The following is a 13712-nucleotide window of genomic DNA, read 5'->3' as shown; positions in this document are numbered from 1 at the left end:
TGACAATGTCAATGAGTTTATCTATTAATTCACATTTTTTATTACAGTTGGAAGATTTGGTATTTACATTAAACTTTTTACACAATAACTGAATTTCTGCTTTACTTAATAATGTCATTTGAAACTTGAGATCTTCTTTTGATATATCATTGTCTAGTAATTTTTTCTTAATTAAAACTTCAGCCAGTTCATATATATTTTTTGATATATCTTTAAAAGTAATACTTGATAATCTGTACCACTGTTTAGACCTACATAAAAACCTCACAAAAAATATAGATAAATCTCCTTGTAATTTATTAAACTCTTCTAAAATATTAGTATCATGCTTAGTAATTAAATTTTCCAATGATTTGTTTTCATTAGAATATATTTTTAAAAAATTTTCTTGCCTATTCACTACTTCTGTAATTATTTTTTTTAGCGAAAGAACCAACAGTTCTCCATTTGTAGTAAAATTTTCTTCATTTTCATTCGAGTTTGAAGTGCAATCCATATTACTTTCCTCTGATTGACTCTGACTAACATTTTGAGAAATGAAAGTTTTGTTTTCAACATCTTTGTTTTCATTGAAATTTAAATTTTTTGATTTCTGAAAAATTTCACTTGCAGAGGCTGAGTTATTGCTGTTTTTACAATGAATTTTAGGACTACTGGTAGAATTCGGTTCGAAAAAATCTAATTTTCTTTTTTTATTGGCACTGGATGGCATATGAAGAATGCATTTAGAATTTAAGTCTTTTTGATTTTCTTTCTTAACAATTAATTCATTTATTTCTACATAAGAATCCTCTTTAAATGTGTTTAAGATTTCAACATCTGTTTTATCATCGAAACTTTTTTTTATATATTCAGATTCTTGAGAAATAATATTAGTAGAAGAAAAATATTTTTTTACTGAAGTAGTAGTATCTTTAGTGACTTTAGTATTCTTATCTTTGGTACTTTCCTTAATTTTTTTTCTTTCTCTGTCAGATTTCTTTTCATCTTTGTTTCTATCTTTTTTCTTTTTACTTTTAGACCTGTTTTCATGTAGTACACGATGTTTAATCAATAGAGCTTCTTGTATCGTTAATTTGTTAATTGGTTTTACTTGTTCTATAATAAATATTTCATTATCAGATTCATCGAAATCGATTTCTTTTTTACTCATTATAATCAATTTTTATTATTTTGAAACCTCTTAAACATTTCAAACCAATTGAATATATGTACGTATGTTTAATAATATACATGAATAAAATCAAATTCTAAATAAAATTTATAACATTTCGTTGTGTTTTTAAATCTTAAGATTTCGTTGAACACAAATTTTTTTATACTTTTATTATATAATTTGACATAAACAATACATTCATAAACATTACTAAGTAATTCGTTACAGGAAGTCAATGAGTAAATATTTACTCTATGATCTCTAATTAATTCAATGTATTTATGTTACAAGAATTCTGATTTGATGTATTTGTTAATCAATAAAAATGCCTACTGTTATTTTATTAGATGTATCTCTTTCTATGATAAGACCTGTAATTCAAGCTGATACAGGAGAAAGTTGTACGATTTTACAACTTGCCATTCATGGCATAAATTTTTTATTAGACTATTTAACGACACATTTAAAATTAGAATTTGTGTCTTTGGTATGTCATTTAATTTAAATAAATAAATTTTATTTTATTTTAAAAAAACAACCTAAAGTTTTTTTTTTGATAATATCATAACTGTTTTTATTATTATGGTAAATGTTTATAGTCATTATAATTGTTTTTATTATAGATGTCATTTTCATCATCTTATGAAGTGTTGTGTCCTTTTACTAGAGATTTTGAATTAATTAGAGCTAAATTACCTAAAATAGAAGAACAAGATAAAACATGTATTGAATCAGGTTTAGCTGGAGTAAATTCACTAATTTTATCTGACTGGGGATCTTCAATACCTTGTCAAATTATTTTAATTACCGATGGAAGTATAGGAGTAGGACAACTCAGTTTAAAGCAAAACTTGAATAATATCAATCATAAGAGTAATAATAATTTTCCATTACCTTTTCCATTCCCTGGTAAATTACATATAATTTGTTTAAATCCAGGAATTGGGTCTTCTTGTGGAATCAATTTATTTCATAGGTTTGTTGATTCATTTCTTTTACGTAAACATTATTTATATTTAACTTTTAAAGTATTATTACAAATTCTTTTTAAAAATTCAGGTTGGCTGAATATGCAGGCAATGAAGCAGGTTCAGTTTTAATGCCGGAAGGAGGAGTAATAACTTCTAAATCAGTGCAAGCAGTTTTTCAAAAACTTTGTGAAACTAATTTTTCTGCATTTTATGGTACTCTAAAATGTGGTAATCTGACTGCTAGAATTAGTTTATCACCCGTTCCTCAACCCTACACAAAAATTACTGATTTTGAGAGTGTTACTAAAACTTTTTCTGATGTAATTGAAGTGTGTGGATTTATTGATACTTCTGATGTTGGGAGTCCAATGGCTGTTTCAAGACATTTAATCGTACCACAGCCATCTGGTAAAGGAGAAGTGTCAAAGCCAAAATTAGAAGGAGATTCTGACGAAGAATGTATTGACGAGGGAAAAACTCCATCTTTTTGTGTTCTTTTACATGGTGCATTAAAAGTTGAAAATATGGCAGCACTGTGTACCGTTGCAGATGATTGGTTTGGTATAATGTATTCTTGGGCTGATAGTAAAAAAAAATCAAATTTAATGTTGACTGTTTTGGAACCTGGCTCAGATGCAGTGCCTTGGCTAGGTGATTTAAATTATTTAGGACCCTTAGAAGAATTTTTAGATTCATCTTCATGCCAGAATAGTGAAAATGTTCCTTCATTACCAGTAAAACCTGCTGATAAAAGGAGTTATTCACAAAATGTTGTTGTTTGGGTTAGGCAAGCGGGATTACAGAGTGATATTCAAAAAATTCTTCGTCATGCCAGGAAACTACCTGAGAAAACTCAACAATTTTACAAAGAGCTAAATAGAGTTAGAAGAGCAGCCATCAGTTTTGGTTTTGTTGAACTTTTAGATGGATTGGCATTTATTTTTGAAAGGGAATGTACATTGCTACCTGGATCAGCTCATCCAGATTGTGCTTTACAGCTCACTCATGCAGCTCAAGTCTTAAAAAGATCATTTAGTAGGGATATTAAATATAATATTACACCCATGAAAACAAAATTTCATAATGAAAATGAATAACTAAAAAGATATTATGCTGCAGTATTAATTTATATTTAATTATAAGCACATTAATTTTTTAAAAAAATAAAAGTTAATAAATATTTAAATAATTTTAAATTTTATAAGTAAATACACGATTAACAAAATATTTTTAACAAACTTTTTTTAGGGCATTTTCACTTCGGTATTTATGTGAATTTGTTTTATGAGCAGTAGTATTATTTCTCTTATTACCAATGCCATTTGCTTTACAGAAAATCCTTTGTCAGTATTTGGCACATGTATAAAAATTGTTCTGGTGTGATCAATATTTAATGATGTATAAAAAATATACTCACATAAAAATCTACCAGCATTAGAAGATACATGAATTGGAATTTCATTGAATACAGAATTGACAAGCGTTTCAGCAACCAATTCAACATTCAAAAGTGTTCTATGAATATCAAGCCTACCCTTAGCACTATTGTCTTCTGGAAGTTTTTCATAAATATCCTTTTTTACATAGCCCATTTTGTGTGCAACCGTTTCAAAATATATCCCTGTTCCGGTACCTGTTAATCCCATATGAACAACCAGCTGTCAATTTAAAAATAGTTTTTTTACTTTGATAAAAGTAAGAATTAAATATTTATATACGTAATAATGAAAAAAAAATTATTAATTATATTAAAAGCTAATTTTTATTTATTTTTTTTTTTAAATAAAATTTTTTTTGCAAGATAAAAATATTCAATTTAAAAATAAAAATTTACCCGCGGTTTGTGTTTTTTCCATAGTGAAGGAACTTTTTCATCAACTTCGGAATAAGCGACTGGAATTTCTTCAATGATTATATCTATACCGTAATCGTTTAGATTTAAACTTGGTAATAATTTAGCAATTTCCCAACTGACATTAACTTCATGATTTCCAAAAGGTCCAAATCCGGTTACTAATACAGGTATATTAAAATTTTTTTCCATCCTGTTAAAATTTTAATTTAATGTTGTCCGTACTGAATGTTGGTTGGTAATGTTAATGTATTGTCTTTATTTGATTGAGAAGAATCTATAACATGCGTTGTGATGGTCAATACATAGTAAAATTTTTAACTATTTTTTCGTTAATGTTTTTGAGTCAGTGTATTCAACACACAGAACCGAGTAAATACTTTACACTTAAATTTTTAACACGTCCAATGCAACTCTAATAAATATTTGTCGTACTCTTTATTTTTATATTGTTAAATCATTTGATCAGATATAGTACACTGATATGATAAGGCAGAAAACAAAAGATGTATATTGCTGATTAATACAAGCTATTTTTTTTTTTTTTTTTGTTAAAAAATTATTTGCTTTTTTAAAAAAAAAAAATGTAACTTCTTTGCATGTAACACAGGAATCCATTTTTCATTTCCATTAAAATTTTTTTTTTTGATTTAACAAAGAAATTTCTGATAAGATAAATTTAAAAGAAAAATTCTATATTTACTTTTAAGGTGCTTTTAACATTGTATTATTTTTCTTTGTTAATTCAATAAAAAAAAAAAAAAAAAACAAAGACTCATACCAGTATTATAATTCAGTTCAAAGAATGATAGCTTGAAAATGACAGTAAATTACCCTATTTTGGTTTTTAAAATGATGTTTGTTAAATATTATTTAATTTAATTAATTAAAATCAAAAAATTTTTTTATTTGCAGATGAAGACAATTTAAAAAAAATTGTCTTGAAAATGAAAAGAATTGACAATATATTACAACCCTTACATTCCCAGAATAATATTTTATCAGAATGTTCTGGGAATAATTTATGTAAAGATCTTGCGGCTCCATGCTTGTCTTGCAAATTTAATTTCTCATGTGTTTATGGTGCCAAATTAAATGTTACTTGTATGCCGGTTGATAATCTCATAAAATGTGAAGGAAACAGGGAATTTTTAAGAGAAATGACTTGCAGTTATTGTTACCAAACTAATCATTGGGAGCATGTTTGTACTTTAAAAGCAAATTGCAATACAGTTGCAGCTCCGAAAGTTTATTATAGAACTAATTGTACAGTGAAAGATGATGTTTTGTGCCTAGGAAAAAGAACTTTTAATAAAAATCTTTTGTGTAATTGGACTGGAGGTTATAAGTGGTCAACTGCTCTTTTATTAAGTATAACATTAGGAGGATTTGGTGCTGATAGGTTTTACTTAGGACATTGGCAAGAAGGCATAGGAAAATTATTTAGTTTCGGTGGTCTCGGAGTTTGGACTTTGATTGATGTCATTTTAATATCACTAAGATACTTAGGCCCAGCAGATGGATCATTGTATATTTAGCCAATAATTACATGACTAATAAATTAATTAATTAATTTTTTTGTTTTTTTAATTTTACTAGTTACAACATCATTACAAATTGAAAATTGTGTAGAAATTAGTAGCATTTATAATTTATTATTTATGATAATTAATTGTTATCATCATCTTCATTAGAAATCAATAAAATAACAAAATATATAGTTTTATATTTAATTTAGTTATTAGCATTTTTTACACCTAATAAAAAAAAAACTAAATTTAATTTAACTTGAAATATTATATTGTAATAACTGTTATGTAAGAAAAAATTATTGCTCAGTATATTTGTATGCCTAAATAAATAATCTACTCAGGATGTAAAATACTAATGTAATGAAAAAAATTTGGATATGTATGAGTAAAAGACAAAGGTAGAAAAACCAAAAAATAAAAATTTTCTAAATTTTCTTTCGACTTTGTTAATTTTTCCATTTTCTAAAAATCATAATGTTGAAATATTATTAATTGTTTTGTTTGTTTTTAAAATAATGTAATACTTTTCTAATTTTTTTTTTTTTGTAAATTTATTGTAAAAGCTTTATTAATTTAGAATTAAAAAAATTTTTTTATATAAAAATAAATTACTTATATATTTTATAAAAAACTACAAATATGGTCATTATTGCATTTTAAAAACTTTCACTAATTGTTAATGTGAAATTCATTGAGTAATTTTTAAAAAAATAAAATTATATTTTTAATAACATTAAAAAATATTAAAAGTACAAATGGCTACTTTTTTTTGTAAAAAATTTTGCACTGTTCGATAAAGGCAGTTTTATCGCTTTGTTAGGTCAAATTTTTGTTCGGCTTAGGAATGGGTGTGCAACATTCACTGTGATTCATTTCAGATGCTTTATAATTATCATCTGATAATTTTATTTCATGCAAACATTTATAATATCCATTTTCATTTTTCGGTTCATCCATACTTAACAATTGTAATTTTCTTATTTGTTCTTTACCAAAAAAATCAATGCATTCTTCGGCAAATTCGAAATCTTTTAAAAATTTCTTTTTGGATCTTAATAATTTATAATCTTTACTTAATTTTAAAAATGTCAAATGTGGTGTAAATGATCTTTGGTCTGTTGAAAAACCGAGATCGCTTAATATTAAATTTAAGTCCTTTGAAAGATTACAAATTTTTTCATAATCTTTATTTTTTTGAATATTAACATATGCTACTGATTTATTAAAACAATTTACCCCACTAAAATTTAAAACTATAGGTTCAATAAAATATAAATTTTTGTTATTCTGAGCCCAAGTATCAAGATTTTCTTTTAATAATTGAATTTCTTTTTGATTAGCTAAATGAGTAACTGCAAGAGTTATGTGAAGGGTCGAGACATTAACTAAAGCAGAATGCAATTTTGGGTTTCTATGGATAATTTTTTCTTGTAAGTTTTTAACATTTTTATGAATTTCTGTATTGCTAACTTGTAATCCCAAAAAAAAATTTGGTCTTAATTTAAGTACCTTCATGTTATTCTTTGAATTTAAAGAATTATCCTTTATTTTTTTCGCATCAGAATTTTTGTCTGGACAATTATCATTTGTTTGATTCTCATTTAAATTTTGATCAGAAGAATTCTTATCATCATTGTCCTCTTTTGGTTGCTTACTCTTATCGTCCAACTTTCTTTTCAATACTTTTATCATAACAAAACCCAATGAAAGAGCTCCTAAAATATGAGTAAATACTTGTCAAATAAGGTATTAAAAAATTAGAATTAAAATTTAATATGAAACATTGACGGATTTATTTTTCTAACGTGTAAATGTGTCCTAAATGCGTATATTTAGGCAAAGTAAATTTTTTTTTGAATTTTTATTTAAAATAAGTTAATGAAGTTAAAAATTTTTTAATTTTTTGTAAAAACACTTGTTGTTCAAATATGGTTTCAGACAAATATATCATTAGGGGATTCAAAAAAAAAAAAATGTCTTTTTTATATTAAATGGTTTAAAAAAAATAACCTTAATAAAATTACCAACGACTAAACAAGCTTTCGCAGTCAGATTCATATTAATTAATTTAAAAATTATCGTTTTTATGTTATTTTTACTTAATTCATCGTGGCAAAATATTTAATTTTATTTTTAGCTAAATCGATTGGTTGAATAACATTTTCTAATGACACGATGTATTAAAAAAACATTGAAAAATTCCGTTAACTTTTTACTACCATCAGTTAATTTAGACAAACAACAATTTTAATGTGATTGAATAATACTTATATTTAAATTAATTTATGACGGTAATATTTTTAAAAAAATTGAGGTAATTACACAAAAATCAAGACATTCTATTAATTCATAACATTAAAATTTAACAAAAAAAAAAAAAATAGTAATAATAATAATAATAAATTTCTTTAACATTTTGAGTTGGGATCATTGGGCGTTTCAAAACAATGAGCTATGCAAGGAATCCCTTCATACCATGTACAAGGCCTCCCACCTTTCAAATCAGATCTGTGTATACAATGAGGCGGACAAATTCTTTTTGCCGGTGGTGGTAAATATTTCCCAACATTTTTCTTGTTGCCGCAAGTATTTATCCCACAAACCTAGGAAGAAAGCGGTGGTTGAGCATAAACTAATTCAATGGGCACATAAATCATTTCTTGATCTGGAGGAGGAGGTGGAGGTTTTTTTGGTTCTTTAAACTGTGGCCAACATTGAGGAGGAATCATTTTACAACCAGGATTTTTCTGACAACTGATTCTAGGACAGTTATCTCCTCCCAGTCCGTTTCTCATTCCACAGACGCATTTAGTTACAAATTTCCCTCCAATAAGATCCAACTCTTTACAACGCGTTATTATTCCTATAGGTTTTTTTATAGGTTCCTGAAAATTATGATACCTCATTGCACCACAGAAAAATTTCCAAAAAAAAAAAAAAAAAACCCAAGATTACTTAATGTAACCGTGCATATCATTTGTGCAATGAGTCTACATTTGCAGGATAATTATTTTTGTTTTTTTTTTATTTAATTTATATATATTTATTAATAATAATTACCTTTTTTTGAGGATTGGTTTCCGTCAACTGTGGGCTGCAAGGTAAACACAACATAATCTTTGCTTGTGAAGAATTGTATCCAGAGCAAGACGGTCCTCCTCCAATTGGAATACAGCAACTCTGTAATATTTTTCAAGAACTTAACTCTGATAATTTATAATTTAACCTGAAATAATAATATGTTGCTTTTAAGAAAAATCAATTAAAAAATTATATATATATATAGATTATTTTGAAATTTTATCGCAATATCAATTTATTTTTGGCGGGAAAAAAATAAAATCATGATTCAATTAAAGCAATACACTAATACATATCAGGGGGGGTATTTTTTTAAATAAATTTAAAAAAATTAAATAAATTGTTGTTTTGATAAAAAAAATTTTAATCATCATATATTATAAGGAATTTGTATGACAAAAAAAAAAAAAAAAATTGTAAAAAAAGCAACATATTATTACCTAAATATTAATATTATTATTCCTAATATTTTCTAACATGGTCGCTGACAAGGAATGAAAATAGGCTGATTGCATATAGGTATACAAGGAGGTGGTTGAGCTATGGCGAAACTCTAAAAAATAAAATTTTTAAACATTAAAATTAAAAAAATTACCAAATCTAATTCCCTGAAAATACTTATAGCCTTTTTGTTTTTGTGCTTTTTCTGCTTTTTTTTTTCTTTTTCTTTGTATATTTCAGAGGATTAGACTTGGAGGAAAATTTTTAAAAATTTTACCAGAAGAAACAGCAATAAACTGCTTAACCCTACTTTCTGTGGCATTGGACTAGATTTAATTAGCCAAACTTTAGTTGGAGGTTGAGGAGGGCAAGGTTCACATATGATTTGCGGGCATGGTTTGGGACAATCACGAGGTACATTCACTACACACGGCTGTTGTCCTGGATTGTGACGACCTTGATTAGAAGCTGGACACGAATAAACAGCTGGTAAGCATAATTGAATTGGGGGTCCCAAATTTCCTGCACATGGGTTGAGTCTTGCACAATTTCTTGGTTCACTTCCGAGAATGGTGTCGTAGTTCTAATATAATTGAAAATTTTATTTAATAAAAGGTTTTATAATAAATATTTTTTTTTTTTTATTTAAAAAAAAAATTATTTTATTTTGCTTACCCTCGGATAAGGATCTACTAATTTTTGAAAATTTGGCTGTCTGAAAATATTTTAAAAGTAAAATTTGTATTAAAATGAGATACAAATGTAAGGAAACAGTGTGAAATTTTTTAATTTCAAAATTTAGGATATTTAAAAATTATATTATCTATATACTCACTGTGTTGGACCGCCACACATTGAGCACATTTTACAAGCCATTTTAGAGAAATATTTTCTTTTTAATTTTACAAAAAATTTTAAAACGAAAAATTTTTAAAAAAAATTTATTCTTAAAAAAAAAAAAAAAAAAGGAACCTTATAGATCAAAAATTCATGGTAATATTAACAAATAATTTAGAAATTATTTTATTTACAAACTTGCATTTGTTTTAATTGTTATGTAAAAAAAAAAAAGTTTTCAAAATGAAAATTAAAGTGGAAAAAAAATTATCATTAATCATTTTTACTAATATTTAAATAAAATGATCAAATGAAGGGTTTTTTATTTGACAAGGTTTTATTATTAAATTATATTAGTAAGATTTTATAATTATTTTGCCAGAAAAAAATTTGTAATCTCGTTAAAAACGTATTTTAAGTAAATTTAGAAGGAAAAAATTAACTCAGCTGAGTAAAATAAGTTTAAAAATTATTTTAGGTTGCTTTTAGAGGTTTTTTTAAAAGAGTTTTCTGTTTTTTAAACGAATTTAATGTTAAAATTATCAAAAAAGGTAAAATTAAAAGAATTTAGGCGGGAAAACTTTTTACAAAAATTTCATAGAGTAATTAAATGTAATTTTGTAATTCTGTAATATTTCTTAAAACTAAATTCCAATTTGAATCAAAAAAAAATTTGTTTTGATCGGCGCAATAATTTTATATAAAAAAAATTTTTGATTTGTTTTAATTATTTATATAAAATAAAATTGTTGACTATTAAAATTAATGTTATTTTAAAATTAAAGTAAAATAATTTTAGTTTACAAAACAGAACACACAACCTTAAACGTAATTTTATTTGTGTTCTTTTCATTTACTTTATTATATGACAAGTTAGAAAAATTATTTTTGTAACAAAAATGACTTCTTTAAAAAATCACAGGCTTGTTCATTTAGATTTAAAAGGAGCACCTCCTAAACCTGATTACTTAAAAAATGTTTGTTGAATTTTTATTAATTATTTAGAGGAAATAATAATTATGACAAAACAATAAACTTTATATTTAATTAAACTTTTTTATTAGTTTTAACATTTCATTTACCACTTTTAGTTGTATCAATTATTTACAAAATGGGGAGCAACTGGCATTATTATAGAATGGGAGGATTGCTTTCCCTTTAAAAATGATTTTGAAATTATTACTAATAAATTTTATTCAGTGGATAATGCCATTCAAATATTACAAGATGCCAGAGATGCAAAATTAGAAGTTATTCCACTTTTTCAGACTTTTGGCCATTTAGAGGTAATTAAAGCAAAATGATTTGATGTTTCTTTTAAACATTAAAATCTGATCTGTAAATTTTAAGCCTGTTAGTTTTAATATTAAAAAATTTTTAAAACAAAAAAACATTTTAAACAATATTTTAAAATAATTTTTTACAGTTTGTTTTAAAACACAAAGAATATGTTCAATTTAGGGAAGTTCCTTTGTTTCCTAGTTCGATATGCCCTAGCCATCCGGATGCTTTTAAACTTGTAACAAGTTTATTAACTCAAATAATTGATTTTCATGTGGGTATAAAGTTTTTACATATTGGTGCTGATGAAGTGTGGCACATGGGCTTATGTGAAAATTGCAAAAGCAGATTAGAAAATGGTGAAACAAAAGAGGATCTTTATTTAAAACATGTAAAAAAAGTTGTCGAATTCATTAAACTTAATTGGCCTGAAATTAATGTGATTATGTGGGATGACATGTTAAGAGATTTTGAAGAAGCAACATTACAAAGTAATTATTTATATGAAAATTATTATATATATAGTCATATTTACATACAAATATTTCATTTTGAAATTAATTTATTTAAGCTTACAATTTGAAAAGTTTAGTCGAACCTATGGTCTGGCACTACAGTCCTGCTGAAAATTTTAATTTGCCACCTGAATTGATGAGAAAATATTCTTATTTTGACAATATTTGGGTAGCAGGTGCTTTTAAGGGAGCTACTGGTGGATCTCAACTATTACCTGTTGTAAATCATCATGCAAGCAATATTTTACATTGGATGTGTTTAGTAAATCAATTAAAAACAAATTATCGTGGAATAGCATTGACAGGGTGGTCAAGGTTTGAATTCATTTTATAATAATTTACAATACTAAGATTTCAATAGTGATAGTGATAGTATTTTAAATATTGTTTAGATATGATCACTTTTCTGCTCTTTGTGAATTGCTTCCTACAAGTTTACCTTCGTTGGGAGTGTGTTTACTTATTGTTGAAGAAAAAAATTTTGATTCGACTACGATATCTAGAGTAGAAGCAGATTTGGGTTATAAAAATGAGGTGACATCTTTATGTAGATTATCGAATGTTCCTTTCACTTTTACTTTTTTAGGATGGGAAATTCTTTCTGGGATTTCTAAATTCATGAATGTTAGGCAATCTATAAATTTAACACTCAGCAGTGAACAGTAAGTTTATAATAAATAATTATAAATTTACATCAAAAATAAGTAAAAAAAAAAAAAAAAAAAATCGAAACTTTTATTTATATTTAGAATAGATACTTGGATGAATTCATGGCAGGTTTCAAATGGTCTCGTTAATCCAATGCAATTAGTATCTTTAGTACCTGTATTAAACATGTAAGTTTATAACAGACTTAAATATTTAAAAAAAAAAATGATAATAAAATTTATGAAAATATTTTCGGGATTTTTTAGGCATTTAGGAGAATTAAATGATATTGAAAAGTTTTTAAAAAATCACATGTGTACCATATTTTTCGATGATACCGTTACGGAATGGATAGGTACATATATATTACCATTAAAAAAAAAAATATTAGATGTTATACAAACAGCAGATGAGCAAATTGCATTAAATTTAAAATTTGTCGAGGAAGCATTAAAAATTTATAAAAAACCATATTTGCCCTACGAAATGGATTGTTAAAGAAAAAAAAAGAAAAAAAAAATTTTTATTTTTTTTTTTGTGTGTGTTTATTTAAATGTAAGTTTTACAAAATAATTTTCCTAATTTTTTTTTTTTTTATTTAGTTATTGTAAATATTATCCAAAACTTTTTCTTTAGTTTAAATTTATATAAAAAAATTTCAAGTGATTGATAAATAATTAGAAAATGAAATTTAAAAAAAAAAAAAGAAATTATGTAATAACATTTAAGCGTTCTATTTTTCCAAATATAATATCATAGCCAATTTTTGAAAAAAAAAAAAAAATATATTAAATGAAATAAATATTTATTATTCATTCAAGGGAATGAATTGTTGCAAATAATATGAGCTGTGATAGTAACGATGATGATTTCAAATTGACGACGGAATATAAATATCTTTTATCAAATATTCGACCATTAATTGATCAACTAAACAAAACAAAAGGTAATTTTCATTATTATGCCTTTTTTTTTTTTTTTTTTTATAAAAATCGAACAAAAATTTTTGTTTATGTTTATTATTATTTTCCAAAATAAAATTTTTGTTTACATTAGTATTATTTCCTGAATAAAATACGGGAATGAAACATTTTTTTTTTAAATATTTCAGATGCTCAACTTTGTTTATTATGGCTTTCTAAATTGGAACAATGTGGAAAATGGGAAAGACAAAGCAGGAATCAAATATTATCAGAATTGTGCGAACAAGTTAAAACAAATAATTTAAAACCTCCGTTTAGTTCTCCTCCACCGAGTGGACCATTGCGAAACATATTTCTCGGGGTGATTAAAATAATCGATGACAAAATATTATTTAAGGATTTTATTTCAATTATTTTTATAATTAAGTATTACAGTATTACAACAGAGATTGGAAATGTTCAATCGAGGATTTAT

General features: G+C 25.2%; 8 protein-coding genes across 8 annotated transcripts in view; 4 read left to right on the top strand and 4 right to left on the bottom strand.

Moving 5' to 3' along the window:
* Positions 1–1153, bottom strand: part of Phum_PHUM140880 (uncharacterized protein) — a gene marked incomplete at both ends in the record, with an annotated part of 2885 nt that extends 1732 nt beyond the window's left edge. The window contains one exon of the mRNA XM_002424605.1: positions 90–1153. Coding sequence (XP_002424650.1) covers positions 90–1153 — 1064 coding nt within the window. The remainder of the gene's footprint in view (positions 1–89) is intronic.
* A 328-nt stretch (positions 1154–1481) lies between these two features.
* Phum_PHUM140870 (uncharacterized protein) lies at positions 1482–3224 on the top strand (the record flags this gene model as incomplete). The annotated part of the gene is made up of 3 exons (XM_002424604.1): positions 1482–1643; positions 1780–2132; positions 2216–3224. 3 exons carry the CDS (start codon positions 1482–1484, stop codon positions 3222–3224), a joined length of 1524 nt encoding a protein of 507 aa, XP_002424649.1.
* A 147-nt stretch (positions 3225–3371) lies between these two features.
* On the bottom strand, positions 3372–4171 carry Phum_PHUM140860 (Pyroglutamyl-peptidase, putative; the record flags this gene model as incomplete). Its single annotated transcript, XM_002424603.1, has 2 exons — positions 3372–3785; positions 3995–4171. The coding sequence occupies 2 exons, from the start codon at positions 4169–4171 to the stop codon at positions 3372–3374; spliced, it is 591 nt and encodes a 196-aa protein (XP_002424648.1).
* Positions 4172–4926: 755 nt separating this feature from the next.
* Positions 4927–5600, top strand: Phum_PHUM140850 (uncharacterized protein; the record flags this gene model as incomplete). Its single annotated transcript, XM_002424602.1, has 2 exons — positions 4927–5507; positions 5579–5600. 2 exons carry the CDS (start codon positions 4927–4929, stop codon positions 5598–5600), a joined length of 603 nt encoding a protein of 200 aa, XP_002424647.1.
* A 727-nt stretch (positions 5601–6327) lies between these two features.
* Phum_PHUM140840 (uncharacterized protein) lies at positions 6328–7203 on the bottom strand (the record flags this gene model as incomplete). The annotated part of the gene is made up of 2 exons (XM_002424601.1): positions 6328–6666; positions 6748–7203. 2 exons carry the CDS (start codon positions 7201–7203, stop codon positions 6328–6330), a joined length of 795 nt encoding a protein of 264 aa, XP_002424646.1.
* A 716-nt stretch (positions 7204–7919) lies between these two features.
* Positions 7920–9909, bottom strand: Phum_PHUM140830 (uncharacterized protein; the record flags this gene model as incomplete). The annotated part of the gene is made up of 5 exons (XM_002424600.1): positions 7920–8114; positions 8572–8691; positions 9311–9616; positions 9709–9748; positions 9869–9909. The coding sequence occupies 5 exons, from the start codon at positions 9907–9909 to the stop codon at positions 7920–7922; spliced, it is 702 nt and encodes a 233-aa protein (XP_002424645.1).
* Positions 9910–10769: 860 nt separating this feature from the next.
* On the top strand, positions 10770–12812 carry Phum_PHUM140820 (uncharacterized protein; the record flags this gene model as incomplete). Its single annotated transcript, XM_002424599.1, has 7 exons — positions 10770–10847; positions 10962–11156; positions 11297–11642; positions 11723–11981; positions 12059–12328; positions 12416–12502; positions 12581–12812. 7 exons carry the CDS (start codon positions 10770–10772, stop codon positions 12810–12812), a joined length of 1467 nt encoding a protein of 488 aa, XP_002424644.1.
* Positions 12813–13157: 345 nt separating this feature from the next.
* Phum_PHUM140710 (uncharacterized protein) overlaps positions 13158–13712 on the top strand; it is a gene marked incomplete at both ends in the record, with an annotated part of 2580 nt that continues 2025 nt past the window's right edge. The window contains 2 exons of the mRNA XM_002424598.1: positions 13158–13260; positions 13426–13598. Of these exons, the coding sequence (XP_002424643.1) occupies positions 13158–13260; positions 13426–13598 (276 nt within the window). The remainder of the gene's footprint in view (positions 13261–13425; positions 13599–13712) is intronic.

This window comes from Pediculus humanus, genomic scaffold (genome assembly GCF_000006295.1).
Source record: "Pediculus humanus corporis 1103172107487 genomic scaffold, whole genome shotgun sequence".
Classification (NCBI taxonomy): Eukaryota; Metazoa; Arthropoda; class Insecta; order Psocodea; family Pediculidae; genus Pediculus; species Pediculus humanus.
Note: the sequence above shows the minus strand (reverse complement) of the source record. Positions and strands in the feature narration are given on the sequence as shown.